This window comes from Lissotriton helveticus, chromosome 3_1, assembly GCF_964261635.1.
Source record: "Lissotriton helveticus chromosome 3_1, aLisHel1.1, whole genome shotgun sequence".
Classification (NCBI taxonomy): Eukaryota; Metazoa; Chordata; class Amphibia; order Caudata; family Salamandridae; genus Lissotriton; species Lissotriton helveticus.
The window spans coordinates 1,488,568,071-1,488,592,819 of record NC_136061.1 but is presented as its reverse complement, the minus strand read 5'-3'; the positions used below and the strand labels follow the sequence as shown (position 1 = coordinate 1,488,592,819).

The 24,749-nt window shown below is 42.3% G+C and overlaps 1 protein-coding gene across 5 annotated transcripts in view; it reads right to left on the bottom strand.

Moving 5' to 3' along the window:
* LOC144823540 (uncharacterized) overlaps positions 1-24,749 on the bottom strand; it is a 606,829-nt gene that overhangs the window by 386,704 nt on the left and 195,376 nt on the right. For all 5 annotated transcript variants that reach the window (XM_078682147.1, XM_078682144.1, XM_078682143.1 and 2 more), the window contains one exon: positions 11,769-11,876. In XM_078682147.1, the coding sequence (XP_078538273.1) occupies positions 11,769-11,876 (108 nt within the window). The remainder of the gene's footprint in view (positions 1-11,768; positions 11,877-24,749) is intronic.

Below are 24,749 nucleotides of genomic sequence, written 5' to 3'. Positions count from 1 at the left end.
GAGGTTTGTTTAAGGTGAGGCCTACTCAGGATTGCAGATGAAAGTTACGCTTGACGAAGAATACAGAGGAGATAATACATGTAAAGCTCTGCCAATGAAGTAAGTGATGTCCACTTCATTGCGCCAGTCATCATAAATGTATCCCTAAGCTTTTTATCTTGTTAGAGATGAACCGCCATATGTATCATCAAACTATTTTGCATTTCCAAAATAGCAAATTTTAAGGAATAAATAGCGATTCTTTACCATTCCTAATTTGCGATGAGCAAATTGCTAATTGCAAATTACCCATTCATTTCCATGGGCCAGGAGGCCCATAGGAATGAAGGTGCAATTTGCGATTAGCAATTAGCTCATCGCAAATTAGGAATTTTTCCAAAGGTGCAGGGGTGTCTCAATAACACCCTGCTGCACCCCTGAAAAAGAAATTTGGGGGCATATGGCGCACATAAATTTTAACAACATTCCTTTACGTCAAAAACGATTTTCAAGTCATAATTTGAAAACACTGCACCCGGGGGGAAATGACTTAAAATGTCCTTAAGACACATGAAAGTGTTTTTTTAAAGCCTTTGCAAGTTTTTGGGTCACTTTTAACATGGCTATGTAACTCAAACAGTCAAAATCTAAATTTACCATGCACAGGTGGGACCATATTTACAAGGAATGTGCCCCACGGGGAAAGGTCTTTTAATGTAATATGGGAAAAATGACATCAGAGACACTGAAATGCCTTATAAAGAAGCATACACCATTATATCCTTGTCATAAATTTACAAACCATTCCTTTTCCCCAAAAACGATTTTCAAATCATAATTTGAAAACACTGCACATAGGGAAATGACTTAAAATGTCCTTAAGACACATGAAAGCGTTTTTTGATTGCCTTTCCAGCATGGTTGGGTCACTTTTAACATAGCTATGTAACACAAACATTCAAAATCTAAATTTGCCATGCACAGGTGGGAGCATATTTACAAGGAATGTGCCCCACGGGGAAAGGTCTTTTAATGTAATATGGGAAAAATGACATCAGAGACACTGAAATGCCTTATAAAGAAGCATACACCATTATATCCTTGTCATAAATTTACAAACCATTCCTTTTCCCCAAAAACGATTTTCAAATCATAATTTGAAAACACTGCACATAGGGAAATGACTTAAAATGTCCTTAAGACACATAAAAGCGTTTTTTGATTGCCTTTGCAGCATGGTTGGGTCACTTTTAACATAGCTATGTAACACAAACATTCAAAATCTAAATTTGCCATGCACAGGTGGGAGCATATTTACAAGCAATTTGCTCCACAGAGAAAGGTCTTACATTAAAATGGGAAAAATAACATCAGAGACACTCAATTGCCTTATAATGAAGCATACACCATTATGTCCTTGTCATAAATATTATAACCATTCATTTTCCTCAAAAACGATTTTCAAATCATAATTTGAAAAGACTCCACAGCTCCTATGCACAATAACACCCTGTCAGTACTAATACTTCACATTTTCTCCAATTACATTTTCTCAAAGAAACAAAATCTATTTGTAAAACACTTGAGACAAAGCAACATTTGAAGAACACAACTTTCTTCATAATTTTCTCCTTAAAGCACACTATTCTCTATCTAAATTAAAGAAATCTTTTCTCACCTTAGCAAATACTTTGAGTTTCAAAACAGTCTCAGAAACACACCAATTTGTCTTCAGCAGAGCAAAAGGTATGCACTCCAGAGTCTGCAGCTATCAAAAGCACAGAAATGCTGTAATTCTTCACACATATCTCTCATGTCACCCAATCAAAACTCTTCTCTCACTTTTTTTCAAATGAAAACCCTTCCCCCCTCTGCCATTTCATGCCTTTTCTGCATGGCAACCACCTCTTGGAAGACCTCTGGTGTTTGCAAGTTCACACAACAATGTTGCCATTGAACTCTGAACTTTCAGTGCACCTCATATCCAGTGCATTCTTTCATTTAATGATTTTTTCTTGACCACTCAAAATACATCTTTCAAACAACTCATCCATGCACCCTAACTTTCTGTTTTCAGCAATCAAAATCCACCAATCACTGTTACTGCTTCATTAACACAGAAACTCCACAGTTTTTTTCATTTTAAACTCTTATTTTTTCAACTGCCATTTCATTGCCACACTTCATCTGACTGCAGGAGAACCTTCTCTCACCATGTTTTCTGTCTGGATTGTTGGACATAGTTACATCTATTGGGCTCAGAGGTATGCTGAGAACAGGAATTTACCTAACCTCAATTTACAAGATGTGGAAATTAAGTGGTTTGGCCACAGAGGATTAAAATGTCACCAATTGATACCATTGGTGAAAACCTTTATGCATTTGCCAAAACCTGACCTGTTAATTGTGCACTGTGGAGGTAATGATTTGGGCACTTTGACTGGGGTAGGTCTGGAAATGCTTTTAAAGGACACCTTTGAGCAATTGATGGCACTTTTTCCTCAGACTGCCTTGGTATATTCAAATATATGCCAAAGACAGAAATGGAGGTGGTCAAACCAATTTTGTCCACAAATTGAGAAGTCGAGGAAGCATGTAAACAAATCTGTTTCAGCTTACATGAGAGACCATGGAATGGGCTCCCTGTACAACAATAACTTGTGTTACTACATGCAAGATATCTACAGAGGAGATGGAGTTCACTTCTCAGATGAGGGCAACAGAATTTTCATTCTGAATTTAAGACTGTGCATTGGTACCTACTTATAAGTACCTAAATGTACCATAAACCCAAAAGCTCTTCTCAGAGCTACCCTACATCTGATCACTCACAATTATTATTTTACTCTAACATTTTTCACTAATTTTCAACAAAGTACGCTCCCTGGGGCGCTACCCGGTACGCGAACCGGGAGCTAACCTCGCTAAATTTTTTTAAAAATGTTTTTTTTTCGCACATATGGGCCTCCTCAGCCACCCTCAGAAAACCTAGGGGGTCAAGATAAGTCTACCGTGCCCCCTTCTACCCATTCTGAACATTATTTGCCCTCCATCTTGTATCTTAATTCGACCGAAACACAAAATGGTGGACTCCCGTAACGCTTAAGGTTCGCGAACCGGGGCGCTCGCCAGTTCGCGTACCGGGTCGCTCCCTGGGAAGCGCACCATCAAAAAAGGTGGGAAAGTAGTTTACAGAAAAGCGACTGGAGACAATTTCACCAAATATAGATTAGCTCATACTACATACCAATGCCTACCATTTTCACAAATTTGATTGAAATTCCATTTAACCATTTAGCCTGTAGACCTCTCTAAATACCCTGAGGTAAATTACTTCACAAAACACATCTGAAGTGTTGGAATTCACAACCAATTAAAATATTACTTTCATTTTCTACTTTTTTTACCTGACATTTGATTGGTTATCTACCTGAATATATATAAAGGAAGAGAGAGAAACACAGCCATTTTGACTACTACTTCCTGAACTACATTGCAAGATCATTTTCACTCACAACTTAAACTTCTTTTTAGAAGGTGAGATATTATTTTATAAATTTGAAAACATTTTCAGATAGTTATATACTATCCCTCTGTAAGAGTTAGACATTGAGAAAGGCTTCTTTATTATAATTATGGATTGATTTAGGTTTCTGTGGTATAATTATGAATTTACTTAGGCTTCTTCACAGGCACTTTTTAATAGTACTACTTCACGCCTGAAACCATACAGTGCCCATAGATTACTTCTCTGTTATAAACTCACAAGTACCTGTCTGAACTTAAACCCAACAGTGCCCTATCTCTACTGATATATTTATTTTTTATGCAAATTACAGCAATAAAATGGAAGGTGAGCAGAATGTGTCCTTCGAAATTGTTCTGGAGAACAACACAGAAAAAGATATTGAGGACAATGATGACTCAGATTTCATGGATGAATCACGGGACCATGAATTAGTTCAATGTGTAGAATCTGTGGATCATTTACTTCATTATGATGACGGTCAAATGTGGGAACTTATGTTCACTCAACAAGAGGACATATCGGACAGTCAAATGCTAGACGTTCTATTAAATTTTGAAAAACAATCCGAAAAATAAAATTGTATGTAATATTAAAAAATTGTTTGAGTCTTTAATCATTTTTATATGTAATTCATAAACTAGTTAAATGTTAGAAATGTTATTAAATTTTCAAACACAATCACAATAATAAATAATTGCTTAAAAAATAAAAAAAATTAAAAAATAATCAACAAAACCAACAATCAATTAACATACAGTATTTGAAAAGTCTATCATTCTTTTTTCCTTATAGTACGCTGCCCAGAACGCTTCCCGGTTCGCGAACCGGGCGCTACCCACGCAAAAAAAACAAAAAATTTTTTTTTTTTGTTTTGCCCCGCGGGGCCCTTTTAAAGCCTCCACATTAAACCTAGGGGGTCAGGGAGGATCTACTATGCCCCCTTATGGTCATTTCCCCCTTTGTTTTGGCCTCCTCTTGTCTCTCAATCCTACCGAGAGACAAGATGGCGGCCGCTCCGGACTGTTTAGAATGTTGACAGACACCGGAGAGCCAATCAGCTTCGCTACGCGAAGTTCCGTTACGCGTAAAGTACGCGAACCGGAGCGCTGCCCGGTCCGCTGTTACAGATATATATCTTTTTTTGAACGTTAATTTCTCAAAATCCACTGGAGCACATATATTGAGACCTAGCAAAGGCACATCGGGCTACCAGTCCCTACAATTTTGCCAAGTTTCGTGGAAATCCATTCAGCCGTTCGGGCTAAAAGTGAGGCCAACCGCCCTATGGAAAACTCAATGTTAAAAACACGTTTTGGGACCCCCCTTTTTTCTCGGCCCCCCCTTGACAAACCCCCCCAAATTTCCAGGGGCTGCTCAGAAACAAAATGTTCCATTTTCCAGAAAATTTCAGCCAATTCCGTCCACAAACGCCAAAGTTATTAGACATAGAATTTTCAAAAATCCCATAGGGAAAAAATCCTAACTATATATACCTACTGGCGACCGCCAGTAGGTAATATATATATATATATATACCAATACACACGCGTATATATATATATAGTTACACTGACGAAGCCTGCGAAGGCGAAACGCGTCTGTAAGGGGTGAGGGGGGTTGGTGCTATTAAATTTTGAAACTGGATACCAGTGTGCCTGCCTTCTTATTTCTGTAACCCATAAGATTGGACACAGAAACGTGCGTTATATATATATATATATATATATATATATATATATATATATATATATATATTACCTACTGGCGGTCGCCAGTAGGTAGTTATAGTTAGGACCTAGTTTCCATAGGAAATCCGCAACATTCTATTTGGAATAACTTTGGCGCCGGTGGACAAATCTTCGCGAATTTCTCCAAGAAAATGGCCTGCTCCGCTCCGCTCCTTCCCTGAAAGTTTGGGGGTGATTCGTCAAGTGGGGGCAGAGAAAAAAGGGGGGTCCCAAAATCTGTTTTCCCCATGCAATTTTCCATAGGACCTTTAGCCAGGGCTACAGCCAAACGGCAGAACGGAATTACACCAAATTTGGGAAAAAGGTAGAGTTCTGTTCGCAGATCACGCTTTTTGTTAAATGGTGTAAATCCGTTCAGTAGTTCCTGAGAAAATCATAAGTAAAATCATTAGTATATCTATAGGCGCTTAGCGTACGGTACGCGTACGGTACGCGTACAGGTCCACGTACAGTACGAGTACCTTTTCGAGCACGAGTTGCATGCTGTCATAACTGTCTGTTAACACTCCAAACCAGAAATTGTTGGCAGCCATCTTGTGCCTCGGTAGACTCAGGTACAAGAAAGCAGAAAAACAAACGTGTAGAACTCAAAAAGGGGGCAGGGTAGAAGCACCGTGGCCCCCTAGGCCTGCTCAGGGGGTCCCACATTCACCAACAGTTCTATATAGTCACTCATACATGCACTCACTCATCATATGTACTCATACACCTATACATCCTGTTACACACCGATACTCATCCAGAGTTACTTACACACATACTCACACATGCAAATAAACTATCAAACATCCATTTACTTGCATATATAGCTATACACACACTACTACACTTACTTCTACAGAAACGTACTCTCACTCTCACATATACTCACTTATATACATCAATACGCACATATAATAGTTTAAAACATATGTTGTTACTCATATAGACACTATTGAGACAGTCATTCACTCACTAACACACCCATACACACACTCATCCACCCATACAGTTCTGCACACATGCTGTCTTCAAAACACATACAAACAGTGAGTCACTCATTCATGCGTCTGTGCGCTAAGTAATATCCCCCACCCAACCATACAGACACTCATACTGATACTCAAAAAAACAACTAATAACCCATATACACACTCATGTAGCTACTCACCAACCCATGTAGCCACTTATATACAAAGTGAGACACTGGCACAGATATTTAAATATTTAAACATTACTTGCTAATACATCTATTCACTAAGATACACTTAAGTCAGTTATACAATCAATTTTACCAAAAAAAATCCATTTACACACTTATTTACCCATTTACTCTTCTGTTGACCTTTAGATATACATATATAAAAAATATTTATTTTTCAGAAAGACAAACATTCACTGAATGATGTCATCAGTGATGTCATCAGTGATGTCATTTGTGATGTCATGAGTGATGTCACTGACCATGTCATGAGTGATGTAATATGTGACGTCATCAGCAGTGCATTGCGGGCGCACGAGTTATAGTTAGCTGAACTAACTATAACGGGGGAATTGCAATGGTTTTGTATGAGTGAAATGCCCAGCTAACTATAACATGTGTAAAACCTATGATTTTTCTGTGAATTTTTAAGTTTTTTTTAAATGCTAATTTTTTAACTATAACGTAGCTGAAACCTATGGTTTTGTCAGTGAATATATATATATATATATATATATATATATATATATTCACATGTATATATATACATATAGATATAGATATATAGATATAGATAGAGAGAGAGAGAGAGAGAGAGCTTAGGTTTGAGGGATAGTATATCATGTTTATGCAGATTGTGCACAAAGGGTTGATAATGGTACTTAATGGCACCTATTGATTGTGGAATAGGTTTTCGCTGCAGCCCTGAAGAGGGCTGTTTAAAGTGAAACACATGTTGGCTGAAGCTGTATTTAATATGTTGGCTCTGGTTTTTAATTGATTTCATATATGGATGATATGAATAAATAAATTAGTAGTTTTTTAATGTTAGAGTATGGATTTAAGATTTTATGGGTTAGGATGTCTTCTCCTTTTTGATAGTCAGAACTAGGTGCTCTGTAAGCTTATCTTTTGTATATGCTTTCTAATAAAGAACAATATTGACGATCTAAGAAATAGTTGATGAAAATTCTTTGAAGATAGCTGAAAATTTGGCTCCCTACGAGCCTATGTTGATTGACTTATAACTTGTCAGTCAGATGTGTTACTGACTAAAGGCCTTAATATGAGATTGGAGGTCCATGGACAGCTGATACAGCGGCAGCGGCCCAACGGCAGTAGTCAGTTCGCCGTATAACGAGTTTTACACATTGGCTTTGCAAAGACCGCCGGCTCCGCCAGCAGACCACCGGTGTGGTGGTCAGACGAAGGCAGCCTCCATAGAGCAGTACAGAGGCACAACTTTGCCAACCATATTACGTGTTGGCTATCCCACGAGCCGACTGCCACCCATAGGTTGGCGGAGATGAAGGATTTGGGGTGAATACTTTCTTCGTAGCAGATTTTTGAGGTGGTTACCTTTCTTTAGGTCCCCCTAAACAGCAGCAGCTTTACCCTGAGGAATCCGACTCAGTCTGTGGCGAAATACAGATAAGTGTTTTGGTACTATATCCCGGAAATGGGCAGGTGGTATTTTTCCACATATATCATGCATATGTGTGCATTCAACACACATGCAGTCGGGATGTACACATGCATCGATCTATAATGAATTATAGTGCGCACCCCTGCAACACCACCGCAGTCACACCGCCAGACCCTCAGTAAAAACGTAAAACGGTGGACGGACGGCACATCGGCCACCTAGAGGTCGCGGACACAGTCCTTTTACAGTCAGACCGCCAAACTAGTAGTAAGACCCTTCGTAGGTAGTAGCCAATGCAGGGCCATTACAACCTATTCACTCTAATGAGAAATCCTGTACCCGACCCCTCCGTAGTCACCCGGCCCCTTGCATGGCCTTTGGCCATCTACGGCATGAGGCTGGGTGTTAGGGCCTGGCCTCCTGCGTCTAACCTGCATGGATGCTTAAACCCCCTGGTGCAGTGCACGTATGATTATATCATTTAACAATGTAAAGTCTCTATTGGAGAATATGGTGGTAGAGGTCGCAGTTGTGTGGATGGCGATTCAGGAAAAGGTGTAAGACTGGTAGCTGAGTCTCTAATCTTTTTGGAACTTGCTGGTGTAGCAGGATCAGGTCTGGGTTTCAGTCAAATGCAAGCCATTGTTTTTTTGTGGATACTAATGAGTCCTGGAGGTTTGGAAAGCATTTTACCTATGCTAGGATGAATGAAAATCTTTTTCTATTTCTCACTCATGAAACTCTCTGAGGTATCTGAGATTGGTGTTGAGGAGTGCTTCTGTGTCCGGTTTTGTGCGGATTCAAATACCAAATGTTCATGGCCTTTAGGCATCGACTTCGGCTTTGAGTATAATCTCTCACCTCTTTGCGCAGATGTGGTGGCGATTTTGACACAGGGTGCTGCTTTTCGAGACCTCGATGCCAAATGGGTTTCAAAATGTGATGTGGTTTGGTGCCCTTTTGTGGGGACTTGCTTGGCGCTTACCCAATCTCTTGAGTCTTTACCATTGCAGCTGGAGGTACAGGACCCACAGGTTTCTGAAGTTTCTGGTTTGACTCCAGCCTCGATGTCAGACTCTGCTACAGCGGTGCTCCAATCCACCTGGTTGGTTGGTGCCCTTGCTCTTTCTTGGGGCACCACCGTGAACAAAAATATATTTTAAAATCTCTCGCAGGGCATTATGGGATGCTCCTTTCCCTTGGGCACTGAACAATAAATAAGTGGTCTTGGGGCCATAGGCTGGATTGTGGATTGGGGGCCCATGCCCCCTCCCCAATTAAGAAAATGACTGAGGATGGGGTCCCTGGGACCATATTATGGCTCAAGAAGGGGGCTGCAACCCTCCCCATAAAAAGGAAACTGGTCCCGGGTGATGGTATCCCAGGGCCTTAAAATGACTTGGGTAGGGGGGCAGTGGGCCTCCTCTCCATTAAAATAAAAGCGGGGAAAAGGCTTGTGGAGGTGGGCTGCCCACCACCCTCCCTAAATATAAAGTATTCAACTCCGGGCCCTGGCCCACCGCAGGGGGCTTATATTTAGGCCGAAGGCTGTGAGCAGCAGGGATCGGATACCCATAGACGGTGTGGAGCAGGCCCTGGTCAGAGGTAGACCCTGGGGTCCAACCTAACAGATGGTGGGGCAGAGATTGGACGCCTTCAGAGAGTGGGGTGCTACCTAACCCTGCTGCGAACAGAAGAAGGCCATGTGTAGCAAAGGCCAGACATCCATGGAGGATAGGGTGGTGGGCCCTGCTGGAAGCCAGTCCCTGCAAACCACCCTGCAGTAGGGATTAGAAGCCCATGATGTCTGGGATGCTCTGCAACCAACCCTGTTGGCCACAACCAAACTGTGCTGTGAGCACCGTGGGATGGATGCACACAAGTGGTGAGACTGGGGTTGGGCGCACAGCCTAATGTCATGCACAGTGGGGGTCAGACACCCTTGGATGGTAGGACACGGATTGGTTGCAGAAACCCACTGTTCATGGCCGCCAGATGTGTGCTGCGGAAGTCAAACATGCATCTAAGGGTGGTGTAGGGATAGGACACTAGGCCATACAACCTACTCCGCAGGGTAAAGCAGATAGGTGTTTGCAGTATTGTAATTGCATTTGTATAGCGCTTACTACCCCTGACGAGGCGTCAAAGTGCTTTTTTCGCCGAGTAGCATGCTACTCCGGGACCCATAGAGGATTAGTGTTGAATTAGTATAGTGAAACGTACATTTTAAATGGTGGATAGGTTAGTCAATTATTTGGATTTGGAAGGATAGCAGAAGGTGTTTTATAGCGTTTTAGGACCCTAGTGTAATTTTCCCGATTCATGCCCTTATATAGGTATAAATCACCTTGTCCTTATATAGGCATGGAAATCATGCCCATATTTAGACATAACCCATACAGTCCAAATACAGGCATGGCTACTTCCACTAGTTCCAAAAAGCCTCAACGATTTCTTGGAAAACTCGGCTTCAGCAGTTAGGGACTTCCCCTTGCTTGAATATTGATTTGTCCAAGAACTGATGGAGTTTTCAAAGAACTGTGATTCTTTAATGACGTTATTATGTCCAACCTTACGTCAAACCAGGCACCTTCAAGGTATAAATATGCCTACACTTGCCCACGGTAGTTTGGAGCAGCTCGACTATCTACTTGCCCAACGCAGCTCGCTACAGCAAGTACCGAAGGAAGCCGTTCCTCCTGCTGACGCACTGAGAGACACGCTGTCTTTTCTCTCGCCGAGAAATCCAGCTCCAGTGTTTCCAAGCTCCCCATGCGGGGTGTTGGGAAATCGAGTTTTGAGACAGAGAGATACCAGACCTCCTTCATTCTAAAACCAAGGTACGGAGCTGATTAGACCTGGCTTCCAGGGGGCGAGGGAAGGGAAAAAACACCTCAACATCAGGGATATAAAAACAACAACAAAATGAAATAAAGGAGGTGGGGTGGCTGGTTCAGACATTTGCCCATGCCCCAACATCATGAGAGAACAGTCTTTCTGCCCCATGATGTGCAGACTGGAGAGGTTAACCCCTCCCCCCCCCCATCTACCCATTGAGGAGGAGGGGCCACTAGACAGTAGGGAAACAGCTTAGCAAAAAAAGGTGGGGGCAGTCTACCCAAGATTTGGGCTGTGCCTCTACTTCAACAGATAGGTTTACCCCAAATCTGCCTGCTGGGGGTGCTGAAGGGAGGGAATAAAGCCAAATATAAACCAGGGAACAATGATCCCAAAAAAAGAAGGGGTGGAGCAGTCCGCTCAGAAGTACACAAGGATATATTTAAAACCAAATTAATCAAAAAGGGAATGGACACTGGTATCTACTTAACCATCGGTCAAGTATTGACAACCCTCATAGAACACCTGGTCTAGATCGTTGCGGTATATCTTTTTTCCGCCCCGCCAGGGATCTTGGCATAGTCATAGGGTTGTCAAATAACGTGCGGTATGCCTGCCTCACCCGAGGCTACCTCTGGTTCAGGTAGAAGTGTCCATTCCCTTTTTGATTAATTTAGTATTGAACCAGGGGAACCGAATGGACCGTGAATCCTCTTCCCTCCTTTTTGATATAAGTATATTTAAAACCAACCTAGACCACAATCCCCTTGACAGCTTCCACTCCCCCAAATACTTATGTCCCACTGAACTGTTCACTCATATGTTTATGCACCAATGGTTTTACATTGCAACTTAAGTTAAATATATTCTTTATAAACATATTTCTAACGTCTACTTGTCCTTTTTCAATTGATAATGTAAATATCACCTCAGACCTTTGGAGTTGCATTGAGCAGAACATATCCATAAGCTCTGTTAAGAGCACCACTGGTTCTTGGGGCCAGGACAAAAATAAAAATTATGTATGGTATTAAACATCAATAGAAAGCCCATCCCCTCTTCTTTCACCTCTGCAATCGCCTGTTCCTTGCCCTCCAGTGTCTTGAAGATTTTTCGGAGGCACATGTTGCTCAGTGTTAATAATGAAGCAGGCATCAAGATTGGTTATCGGGTCACCTATTGTACAAATAATAAAACATTATTTCAAATCATTGCAACAATTTCCTTTCTGTCTTTAGGATCATACATAATTTCAGACCTCGATTTCCTTCTTAAACGATTAATTGCCATGGCGTAGTCTGTTTAAATACTTTAAAGATATCTTGTGATAATGAAAAGCAGCACTCTGTACGCAAAACACAGAAACATTGAATACAGCACTGGAATTCTTAATAAAACACAAAAGGAAACAAAAACAGCACATTAAATTAGCAGGCAGAATGGCTCCAAACATACAAATTAGCAGGCAGAATGGCTCCAAACATACTAACCTACCTCTGAAATAGCAAATTCAGCCTTCCATCCCTTCAAGGATGATAACTTGAGCACCATAAATAGAGTCATAGTTACAACTATTATTTACAGCCAGTAGAAATTGTATAAATGCAGTATCAAGTGCTATCTAAAAACATCTTATTATCATCATTAGAAAAAGAAAGGTTAATGGGAGTTGGGAAAAAAATTACTCACTAATAGTTTGTGTATGTCTGCATAGTTTCATTATCCTCAAAACATGTCTCCATTTTAGCCAACAGTGCATACGAAGCTATTATGTGATTTATTACAGATTCAAAGTATGTAGGCAGTCACATGGGCTGAAATTGAGACTAAAGTGCAGGAGCTATAAGGCTCTGCTAATCTTTCCTTTTATTAGGGTCCTCTGTTATATTGAGTATTTGTATTTCTTCCTGGTTATATCAAGTAGTACAGAAGGATGCCTTCCACCAAACTCAAAGTGGGCATATTTTGCAGTGTAAAGGTACCACATCCCTTTGGCGTGCCATAAGTAATGACCTTTCTCCCTTGGCCCAGAAGTGATATCACCCACAGACCCTCTGACCCTGAAGTGACATCGCTTGCAGATCACGACCCTTAGGTGACATCACCTGTGGACTGAGACTCACTAGTCCCACCAAGAAGTAACCTCAAGAACGGTATTCCTCCTAAGGTTTGCTGCAGAAGAAAGTAGCAGGAAGCGATATGGGGGTGTGTGTGTGGAAAGGGGAAGCACTGCTCAATCTTCTTCCACAGCACAGGCTATTTACTTTTGATTAGCCAGTCACAATGTCCTACCACGGTTTCATCGTGTATAATCTCCATACAACTGAAAATACCTGACATTACAATATGCATAAGAACACTGGCCCACACCCCGTTTTTTCCAACTACAAATGCATGCAGAGCTGAAAAAAATGACTATCAGGAATTTATCACATCATGCAACAAACAAGCATGAGCAAAACCAATAGGTCTCCTACGTGAGAGCTATTGGCTTTGAAGTATGAAACCTATAGGCTTTCTAAATATTTCTTTTAGCCATGTTGTACAGCAGCACGTCCCTTCACTCTTTCTACTTTACCTTTCTCTACTTCATGTCTTTCTTTTTCTTGCGGCATCTCATCTTTTCACATCACCAAGCACTTCACGGGTTTCCTCTATATTCACTTCTCTATCTACTCCTGTCTTTATGTCAACTCTCTGTATCGCCTCTTTCTATCCTTACTTTCTTCGGCAATTCTACATTTTTCACTCTTCTACTTCATCCTCTCACTTGCTCTCCATCTCAATGTACCTACCCATTTCTACTTAAACTCTGCCTACTTCGCTTCCTTCAATACCACATATCCTTTTGCAGCATCCATGTATCCCCTCTTTCTAATTTCACAAATGCCTTGCATCTCTCTTTACTCTACATATCTTTATATAACTCACTCTGCCATTCTCGCTATATCCGCACTCCCTTACTTGGATTTCTCTCACTACTTCATGTCTTTCTGTATTGCCTCTCACATTGCTCACCCCTTCGCATAACCCTTTGCTCTCTCTACATTTCTTTCTCCCTATCTCTAACTCTCTGTACCTCACTCCATAACCCTACCTATCTCTCTGATTCTCTTTCACTCCCTACCTTTGGATCATTCTTTTTCAGACTACCTCATATTTCTGCCTTTACATGGATAAAAGGTTACAACTTTTCCCGAGTCTATGATTATTGAAGGTAAAGGATTAAGTGAAATGTATTTTTGTTTTTTGCGTAATATGCTAACTCCCTTTGATCCCTAGGTCCTTAGGTACTGGAGACGAAGATTGGTAATCGTGTTTGTCCTCTCTTCCAACCTATTGTAAAGCGCTCTGATATCCTTCGGGATCTTGTTTGCGCTATATAAAACTTTAAAAATAAATAAATAAAATATATTTCTCCCTACTTAACCGTCTAACTTATGCAACTCCCTTCCTCATCCATCTCTTTTTTTAATTTACCCCTCTTGGTTTGCAATCATTTTACTTCTCTGTCTTTTACCTGTCTCTCGCCACCTACCATTTTTCTTTCCGAGTAATAGCATGCAGTAGTTCACTAAACGTGCACCAAATTGCCTTTACCTGTCTCCTTCAGTGCGAGGTATAGGCTGATTAGACATCTAATTCTAAAGGAAATGTTTCAAAACAAAAAAAAGTAGATCTAAGTACAAAAAGACACGACCGTATTAATGGTTGCTCAAGAGTTAATTGGCTAGCGGAGGGTGGGCGACTTCGGCTTTAGGTTTATTCTGCATGTTTTTGAATGTTGTAATATTGTGTAGCATCCTAAAGGTTTGAATTAAACTATAATGGGTAACAAATTAAAAAGTTGTTCCAGACAGATCATTTAACAAGCATTTGCAATGCAATAGGTCTCGCATTCACGCGAGTTTGAGCTATTGGCATTGTAAATGACAATGCCTTTTATTTATGTTCTGGGTTTTAAAACATAAATAAAAGGCATTGTCATTTACAATACTAATAGCTTAAACTCTAGCAAATGTGAGACATACTGTATTGCAATAAAGGGCTTTCACGACCGCTTGTTAGATTGTACATATCAGAGGAAGAGACCGGCCTGCGACGTCTTCAAAGTAGTGATAAATAGTGCAGTAACGAAGATGTGTAAGTGTTGTAAATTACACAGACACAAAGTGTGAAGTGAGAGTTACATATGATTCGAGTTATAAACACTTACAAAGCACTCCAACACCTTTCGCTCTGTGATTACACGGTCGCGTCTCAGGAGGAAGAGCGGGGGGGGGGGTATTTCCTGCCCTCTCCATGATTTGAGTGTGCAGTGTGGCATTGTGTAATGTCATTGCTATTTTTGGCCTAATAAAATTACTCTAGCTGTAGAAGGGTCCTGGCTTTACCTCCTGGTGCAGGGCGGGCTGTGCATTATGGCAGGCATGTTGGGAGGGAGGGATAGTCTCGTCTGCAGCTCTGGCCTCGTACAGTGCCCCTGCAATTACTAGTGAGCAAGAGGCGCTGAGATGGTGGCATTGGTATTGGTGGTGGTGGTATTGGTGGTGGTGGTGGTACTGGTATTGGTGGTGGTGGGTTGGTATTGGTGGTGGTGGTATTGGTGGTGGTGGTATTGGTGGTACTGGTAGTGGTGGTACTGGTGGTGATGGTGGTTTTATTGGTGGTAGTATTAGATGGTGGTGGTATTAGTGCTGGTAGTGGTGATAGTATTGGTGGTGGTGGTTTTGGTATTGGTTTTGGTATTGGTGGTGCTGGTATTGGTAGTGGTAGTGGTGGTGGTAGTGGTTTTAGTGGTGGTATTGGTGGTGGTATTAGTGGTGGTGGTGGTACTGGTGGTGGTACTGGCATGGGTGGTATTGGTGGTGGTGGTGGTGGTGTTGGTGGTGGTATTGGTGTAGTGTAGTCCCAAAAAGTACCCTGTCATGCAGGACCTACAATGTTTACGGATAACCTATACTGTGGGTCTGGTGGCAGACTGACTCTGTACACCCCCGCCGCATATATTAGCCTATGGTTCGCATTAGCTAGCTCGCAGTGCCACTAGAATCTCCCGTTATCAGAGAGATTAGTTTTTGCAAGTTTAGAACACAATAATCTCAGACTCGTGGAAACAATATATTACTTTTCACCCAGTCACTCATGCTTGCCTGTTTTTGCTCTCAGAGAGATACAGAGAAGAAACAGTTGAATGTGCTTTACAATAAGAATTAATTGTACAGTAGTTCTTCTCATGTAGGATAAATGCTCGGTTACGACTGTAACACAGCAACAGAGATATAGAACCAGCAGTACAGTGAATAAGAAGAGATAGTATTGCTCTACCATTTTGCAATAGTCATGAACCTATACATGAATATAGAATGCATTTATAAAATATAGTGCGTACTCCTAAGATGCCTGACTAGACGTACCTAAGTGTACCTAGCATGTGAGTAGGTGCTAAAGAGCTTAAGCCAAAGAGCCTAAGAGCCAAGAATCGCCCTAGGCTTCAGTCAAACCCCCATACCTGAATAGTGAGAGTGTTGGACTTCATCCGGGACTTGAGCTGGACACACCGCAAGGGATCGTCAGACCACTGTCAGCTGGAGCGATGTCATGTCGGAGCTGCAGCGTCTCTGGTCAGTGTGTCGGCCTTGAAGTCTCTGTTCCCTCCTGCTTTCTGATAGCAAGAAGTGCTGTATTTATACAGTCTATGTGTGTATGTTCCCCATTGTTAAGTATGAGGATGACGTTGGGGATTAAATCTTGTGCGTCAATGGGAGGTGAAGTGGACCTCCTGTAGAGTGTACTCATAAATTATTCATATGTGCTAAGGATGACGTCTCAGCAATATCGATCGGGTAGAATCCTCCCTCGTCATGAACTAGGTGAAAGGTTTAGTCCATAAAAGGCTGCTGACCTTGTAAGGTGTTATGTCCATACAAGGCAGTCTGTCCTTATTTGGACTTATGTCCTTATAAGGCTGTTCATATGAAATGACGGGGAGATATTGTAGGGAAAGTGTACGATGTTCCCTGGAGCTTTACCAGAGTACCGATATGAAATATAACACCCAATCCAACTTATACATAACAATGATAATACACATTTTCGAAATACACATTGATAACAGTGTCAGTGCATAAAATTATCAAGCAGTCATTTAAAAGGTTTCTAAAAATGTTATAAAACAAATAAAAACAGTTTCAAAAACAAGGAAAAGTTTCTCTGGTAATGTTTGAAAGTTGTAAAATTCAGCAAATCATAGTTTTAACCCCTTGCATGCTCATGACGGCCCCCGGCAGTCATGCGTCACAGTGGGCGTGTGCAGAGGACGGCTGTGGGCCGTCAGAAACCCGCCCACTTTTAAAATCGACCACGCAGCGCCAAAATTCGCCGTACATGCAAGGGGTTAAATGGGTTTGATCATACAAGTTGAACTACTGTAAGCGTACTTAGAAGGCCATGCTCTGAGATAGAAAGTGTCAATTTGAAAAAAAATAGTTTGACAGAAAAATGAAGGGAAAGGAAAAGTTCCATATTCGTTCCCAGCACATGGTGAGCCAGATTTATATTAAGTGTCCTGGCTGGGAGACATAACATTGTCCCTGCCTTCTGTCGTAAGGGACAAACATCGTAGTACCTCGCATAGCACGTCAAGTGTGCGTAGATTAAACTCCTCAGTGCTGCCAACAGTTGTTGGTGAGGCAGCCGGTGGTGTATTCAATACCTCGGTCTCTAATAAAAGAGAGAGGGACCCAAAACCAAAGGGATGGGATACCAACAATAGACTTTATGTCAAAATAGAATTCCCTTTGGGCACATTAGGTGTAAGGACATCAACTTCTCTACGACAAAAATGGACAACAGATATTACAAACATAAAAACAGATTCAAGCACAGAAACTAAGAGCAATGCATAAGCTACAAAATTATGAGATAACGGTAAGTTCCAAATAGCACAGTTTATTTATACATAAAATTAATAAAAACAAATTAAAATCACAGTAAAATTGGGAACACAGAGAATATATCAAAGGGAATGAATCAAGAACATCAATTCATCTAATCAGATTCATACACCTAAACAGGGAAGTACACAAAAAATCCTAAATCAAATATCAATAGTACTATTCCCTCAATTTCAACGCGTTTCGGCGGACAGTTGGCATGTCGCCGTCTTCGTCAGGAAATATAGACTGTATTCCCAAGAAATCTCGTGTCACAAGCCAATCACCAGAATAGGGAAGTTTGTAGCTCCTATCTGGAACATAAATCCCACTTTGGGCTGAATGACTGAACAGCTGCTCAGCAAATCAAGGATAGAAGGTTTAAACACCACTCCAAGATGAGACGAGTAGTTGTTTGGTAGGTAATCTACACAAAGAGTATTTAAGATCCAAAGTACTCGCGGTACAACACTAGGATCACAGCTTAGTTGCAATTATCCATATGACTTCGGCGTAGTTGTAAAGAACAATATATATTCTTTTACTGTGCGTATATGTAACCACTGCACGTTAACGTTTTCCGGGCCTTTATTGGGTTTTAATTATTCCTCGAACGGCCTCGTAATTTGTAATGCTGCTACTGGAGACGAGCGGATTGACTCGCGGGACGCTAGCAGCATTACAAATTACTACGCCGAATAAACTGTGCTATTTGGAACTTACCGTTATCTCATAATTTTGTAGCTTATGCATTGCTCTTAGTTTCTGTGCTTGAATCTGTTTTTATGTTTGTAATATCTGTTGTCCATTTTTGTCGTAGAGAAGTTGATGTCCTTACACCTAATTTGCCCAAAGGGAATTCTATTTTGACATAAAGTTCAATACCTCGGTGCCAAGGGTGGAGCTGAAATCCAACTCAGTCAAGGGCACCTGGGGATCCTCGAGGAATGCATGCGTTAAGATGGGAATACGCTGGGGACAGAGTCGAGCATGGGACCACAGTGGTTCCAGCCTGGAGTCTAAGTCCGCTGGCGTCTCCGTTAGAGGTGTCAGACACATGTCTAACTCACATTCTACTCCGCAGAACAGGCATCGGAACACAGGTACGATGCTGTTGTCATAGACTGGTCTGAAGGACAGAAACCAAGAAGCACTTAGTTCTCGAAGGCGGGACACACCCAGATGTTGTACCATGCGCTCACTGTAATATCTTTCCAGGGGAGCTTTCGTAATCTCGCTGGTGGATGGTCCGTCCATTGCGAAGCAGGTAAGCAACAATCAGGATTCCAGCTACAGCAAACAGTATCATAGGTAGACCCCCGAAAATGCTTCCAAACACGGAGTGTATGAAGTTAGGAATTACTCGGAGGATTGTTTGGAAAGTGCTAAGGAATCCGGACCATATGGTCTTAAATAGGTGTATGATGCCACTCATATCAGACATGTTAAAGATACGCCTCACCATTTCTACGAAAGGTAGGGGGCAGTTGGTGTGGATTAGGGCCTATATCTCCGTTGAGGTCCTTGCAATTTGCAGTTCAAAGGTTTCTCGAGCGGAGGTTAACCGCACGGTTTGCTGTAAAAACATGGCTTTCATTCTGCTCAAAACAACAAACTGTATCAACGAAACATTCAGGGAAGGCCATACTAGCGCCTCCCTGACTGTATCTGTCCGATGAAACAATACTTGCATACAGCAAGTAACCCTGGTGTTCACGGTGACCAGATATGCAATGTCTGGAAGCATGCCACAACAACCTTGATCGTTCAGCATCAAGTAACTCCCATTGGAAAGTAACTCGAACACTGGCGATATCACGCCAGCTGGTGTTCCTTTCATGTGGCAAGACAGATTCGAAACTGAACCATGCAGGTTCCGTGCAAAACAATGTCTGGCATATGAGAGAACCGCTTAAAGCGTTCTTGCAGTTGGTACCACTAAGAAACACTTCTGGATCCCCACTCCGGCATCGAAACTTATATGGTAAATCCCAGGATGTCTTAATGTATTCTTTACCCAACCTTTCATATCTGCTTGCCTGCCTTTGCTCAAGGCAATAGTGAAACTGAAATGCAGTGACCGGGAGAGTAATTCGGCCGTGAATCAGCCACTCAGTTGACGGTAATTCCGCCACTGTAAATGGTAGCCTGTCCAGTTTTTAGGTCGAGCCTGTCCCATTCCGGAGGAATGGATAGGATCGAATTCATGTCGGCAAAATCCTCGTGAAACTAAGGGCTTTCAACTGGCGTTTTGTTTACGTTCACGTGAACCACGTGACAGCAAGCTCCTTCGTGCACGAGCTTGCCTGAGCCTTCCGCCTATCAGCCTGCCAGTTCTCCTCCCCTAATTATTCACTTCACTCCTACATCAAAGCCTCAGCCTCCCTCACATGCCATTTGCTTCCTAACCAGCCTGCCTCGCATAATTGCATCAGACACTTCAAAGGAATGCGCCCTCCGAGACGTGCATTTCTCTTCCCCCCCCCCCCCGGGTATTTTCTTTGGAAACAACAGACAACGTGTACACTATTTCAGCACATTCCAAGTCTGCAGTTTTAACTACCAGTCACCACATCAGATTTTACTTTGCAGAGTGCAGATTCAGAGTGCAGAGTGCAGATTCAGAGTGCAGAGTGTAGATTCAGAGTGCAGATTCAGAGTGCAGAGTGCAGATTCAGAGTGCAGAGTGCAGATTCAGAGTGCAGATTCAGAGTGCAGATTCAGAGTGCAGATTCAGAGTGCAGATTCAGAGTGCAGATTCAGAGTGCAGAGTGCAGATTCAGAGTGCAGAGTGCAGATTCAGAGTGCAGAGTGCAGATTCAGAGTGCAGATTCAGAGTGCAGATTCAGAGTGCAGATTCAGAGTGCAGATTCAGAGTGCAGATTCAGAGTGCAGATTCAGAGTGCAGATTCAGAGTGCAGATTCAGAGTGCAGAGTGCAGATTCAGAGTGCAGAGTGCAGATTCAGAGTGCAGATTCAGAGTGCAGATTCAGAGTGCAGAGTGCAGATTCAGAGTGCAGATTCAGAGTGCAGAGTGCAGATTCAGAGTGCAGATTCAGAGTGCAGAGTGCAGATTCAGAGTGCAGAGTGCAGATTCAGAGTGCAGAGTGTAGATTCAGAGTGCAGATTCAGAGTGCAGAGTGCAGATTCAGAGTGCAGATTCAGAGTGCAGATTCAGAGTGCAGATTCAGAGTGCAGATTCAGAGTGCAGAGTGCAGATTCAGAGTGCAGAGTGCAGATTCAGAGTGCAGATTCAGAGTGCAGATTCAGAGTGCAGATTCAGAGTGCAGATTCAGAGTGCAGATTCAGAGTGCAGATTCAGAGTGCAGATTCAGAGTGCAGAGTGCAGATTCAGAGTGCAGAGTGCAGATTCAGAGTGCAGATTCAGAGTGCAGAGTGCAGATTCAGAGTGCAGAGTGCAGATTCAGAGTGCAGAGTGCAGATTCAGAGTGCAGATTCAGAGTGCAGATTCAGAGTGCAGATTCAGAGTGCAGATTCAGAGTGCAGAGTGCAGATTGCAGATTCAGAGTGCAGATTCAGAGTGCAGAGTGCAGATTCAGAGTGCAGATTCAGAGTGCAGATTCAGAGTGCAGATTCAGAGTGCAGATTCAGAGTGCAGAGTGCAGATTCAGAGTGCAGAGTGCAGATTCAGAGTGCAGAGTGCAGATTCAGAGTGCAGAGTGCAGAGTGCAGAGTGCAGAGTGCAGATTCAGAGTGCAGAGTGCAGAGTGCAGATTCAGAGTGCAGAGTGCAGATTCAGAGTGCAGAGTGCAGATTCAGAGTGCAGAGTGCAGATTCAGAGTGCAGAGTGCAGATTCAGAGTGCAGAGTGCAGATTCAGAGTGCAGATTCAGAGTGCAGATTCAGAGTGCAGAGTGCAGATTCAGAGTGCAGATTCAGAGTGCAGATTCAGAGTACAGATTCAGAGTGCAGATTCAGAGTGCAGATTCAGAGTGCAGAGAGCAGATTCAGAGTGCAGAGTGCAGATTCAGAGTGCAGATTCAGAGTGCAGATTCAGAGTGCAGATTCAGAGTGCAGATGTAGAGTGCAGATTCAGAGTGCAGAGTGCAGATTCAGAGTGCAGAGTGCAGATTCAGAGTGCAGAGTGCAGATTCAGAGTGCAGATTCAGAGTGCAGAGTGCAGATTCAGAGTGCAGATTCAGAGTTTAGAGTGCAGATTCAGAGTTCAGATTCAGAGTGCAGATTCAGAGTGCAGATTCAGAGTGCAGATTCAGAGTGCAGATTCAGAGTGCAGATTCAGAGTGCAGAGTGCAGATTCAGAGTGCAGAGTGCAGATTCAGAGTGCAGATTCAGAGTACAGAGTGCAGAGTGCAGATTCAGAGTGCAGATTCAGAGTGCACATTCAGAGTGCAGATTCAGAGTGCACATTCAGAGTGCACATTCAGAGTGCACATTCAGAGTGCACATTCAGAGTGCAGAGTGCAGAGTGCTGATTTAGATTGCAGAGTGCAGAGTGCAGATTCAGAGTGCAGATTCAGAGTGCAGAGTGCAGAGTGCAGATTCAGAGTGCAGATTCAGAGTGCAGAGTGCAGATTCAGAGTGCAGATTCAGAGTGCAGATTCAGAGTGCAGAGTGCAGATTCAGAGTGCAGAGTGCAGATTCAGAGTGCAGAGTGCAGATTCAGAGTGCAGATTCAGAGTGCAGATTCAGAGTGCAGATTCAGAGTGCAGAGTGCAGATTCAGAGTGCAGATTCAGAGTGCAGATTCAGAGTGCAGATTCAGAGTGCAGAGTGCAGATTCAGAGTGCAGAGTGCAGATGCAGAGTGCAGATGCAGAGTGCAGATTCAGAGTGCAGAGTGCAGATTCAGAGTGCAGAGTGCAGATTGCAGATTCAGAGTGCAGATTCAGAGTGCAGAGTGCAGATTCAGAGTGCAGAGTGCAGAGTGCAGAGTGCAGATTCAGAGTGCAGATTCAGAGTCACCAGGCAGGCTTTGACAACAAGGTAGACCAGAGCGCGGGGGAGCTTAGCCTGTAAGGGTATGAACGCCATGTTCCCTGTAATTAGGAAGCAGCCTATTCAACACTTAAGACAGTAATGTCATCCCATCTGCCAAGGCCTGCGCTGGCTGGCAGCGCGCCCCTGCCTGCTGCTGCTTCTGTTACCCACCTGATCCTCGGAGACCCGCTTTGATGGAGCGTTTGCAAACACAAGTTTCTTCGCCGGGCTGGCGGCGCGCGCAGGAGATAACAAGCATTGGCATTGCCAATAGGTCTCGCTTGTGGGACCTTATAAGTATTTAGTTTTGCAGCACAATATCCTTGTTGCATAATCGGATATTGTGCTGCAAAAATAAATACTTATAAGGTCCCCAAGCGAGACCTATTGGCAATGCCAATGCTTGTTCAATTTGCAGCATTGTATATTTCGTTCCCCTTTGTGCCATTTCCATCTGTGTATCAGTTAGATTATAGTCTGAAAACAGAGACGTAATGTTTATAAAACGCCAAGGCACAAGGCCTGCACGCAAAGATTGTAGCGTCCAGCTCAATAACATAATAGAACGTAACTGTGATTGGCTGTGCTGTAATATATCTAAATCCTGTTCTAGTATGTCTATAGCAGAAGATACAATGTTGCCCAATGAATATGCTCTGGAGGTCAAAGTTGTTAACCCATTATCCACTACAGTAAAAGCTTTGTCTAAGTTAATACGGTCTAATTCCTGTATTCTCTCTGCGGCTTCTTGTTGGGAAATCTTCCAGATATCATTATAGGCAGTATAAATGCCTGCATATATGAAACGTTTTTGATGTTGTTTCTTAGGTCCAAGTAAAAAGTTCCTAAGATCCATGTCTTGAGAGTAAAGATAAATGTTGTTTCACTTCTGTCAGTGTTGAGGTTTCTAGCCATTCTAGGCACAACATCCCAACACTATAGGATGTCACTACCCCTGGATGTTTTCTCTATACATATCGTGGATCTGGTCTATGCATACTGAGTCCCATGGTGATATGTAGGAACCGTTTATGACATGTGTTTGTGTCTAAGGGCCAAACCACCCACTCCTTCCAGATTGGATCTGATCTATTGTACTTTAGTATGTCATCAATTGTTGCCCCTTCCTTTGCAGAAGAATTCTGCCACCCATGTGATGGTGTAGGGAATTTGGGTGTGTTCAGGTCCTTAATCGTGGCTATCCCAAGACAGGATGTCTGTTGCACAGTATCATTTAAAAAGACCATCTGCTGTGGAATGAGGCATGCTCTAAATAGTGCCTCTGTACCCAGGACTTGCCAGTCCTTTGTACCCCAAATCGATTTTGTGTCAATTTTGTCTTTCCATAGGTTGACACCCTGTTCAGACAATTGGGCCAAAAAGGAAGCAGAGTAAATCTGTTTAGTATTGGTTAACATAATTTTCAGCAATGATGATGGTGCAACCTTATAATAAAATGAAGCTGGGTCTGTGATTTTAAACCCTGAAAAGTATGCAAATTTTTGTGCAAACCTTTGTGAACTACATTTTGGTGGTGTTGGGCAATGTTCCCACTGATTGTATTCAAATACATTCCTAGGTGAAATGGATTTGTGCAGAAAGTGATGACCAAAATGTTGATAACAGTACAATTTGTCATAGTCCGACGAACCCTCTAACATTTCAAAATTAGAAAATGCAGCAGTTTTTTCAAGATCAGACAACATGTTATTAACTGTTTCAGTGTCCCAATCATCAGAAAATGTACTGAAGGTAATGATATCACTTCATGAGATTTTAAATACATAATTCATTTTTAAAAGTTGGGTCGGTCGGAATATATTAAAATCAACCTTGTCCCATACTATACCATGAGCTAGAGGAACGGCTGTGATGTTCACTGATGACAAGTCCCTTTGTTCACAATGTGACTATGTGCGTGGCTTTAGGAGGATGTTGACCTTTCGGGCTGTGGAATCTTGTTGAAGGTAATGTCCATTGATAAGCATGCTAAAAGTCAATACCAAACCTAGCCAGAAAAGAAAAAACATTATCCCAGAAATTACCTAGAGTTCAATCCAAGGTGATACCAGGTATGTCTTTTGAAGAAAGAGAAGAACGTTTTTTAATTATTGCTTGAATGCTGTTTTGGCTGGCGTCATTTCCGGCCCGCTTTGAT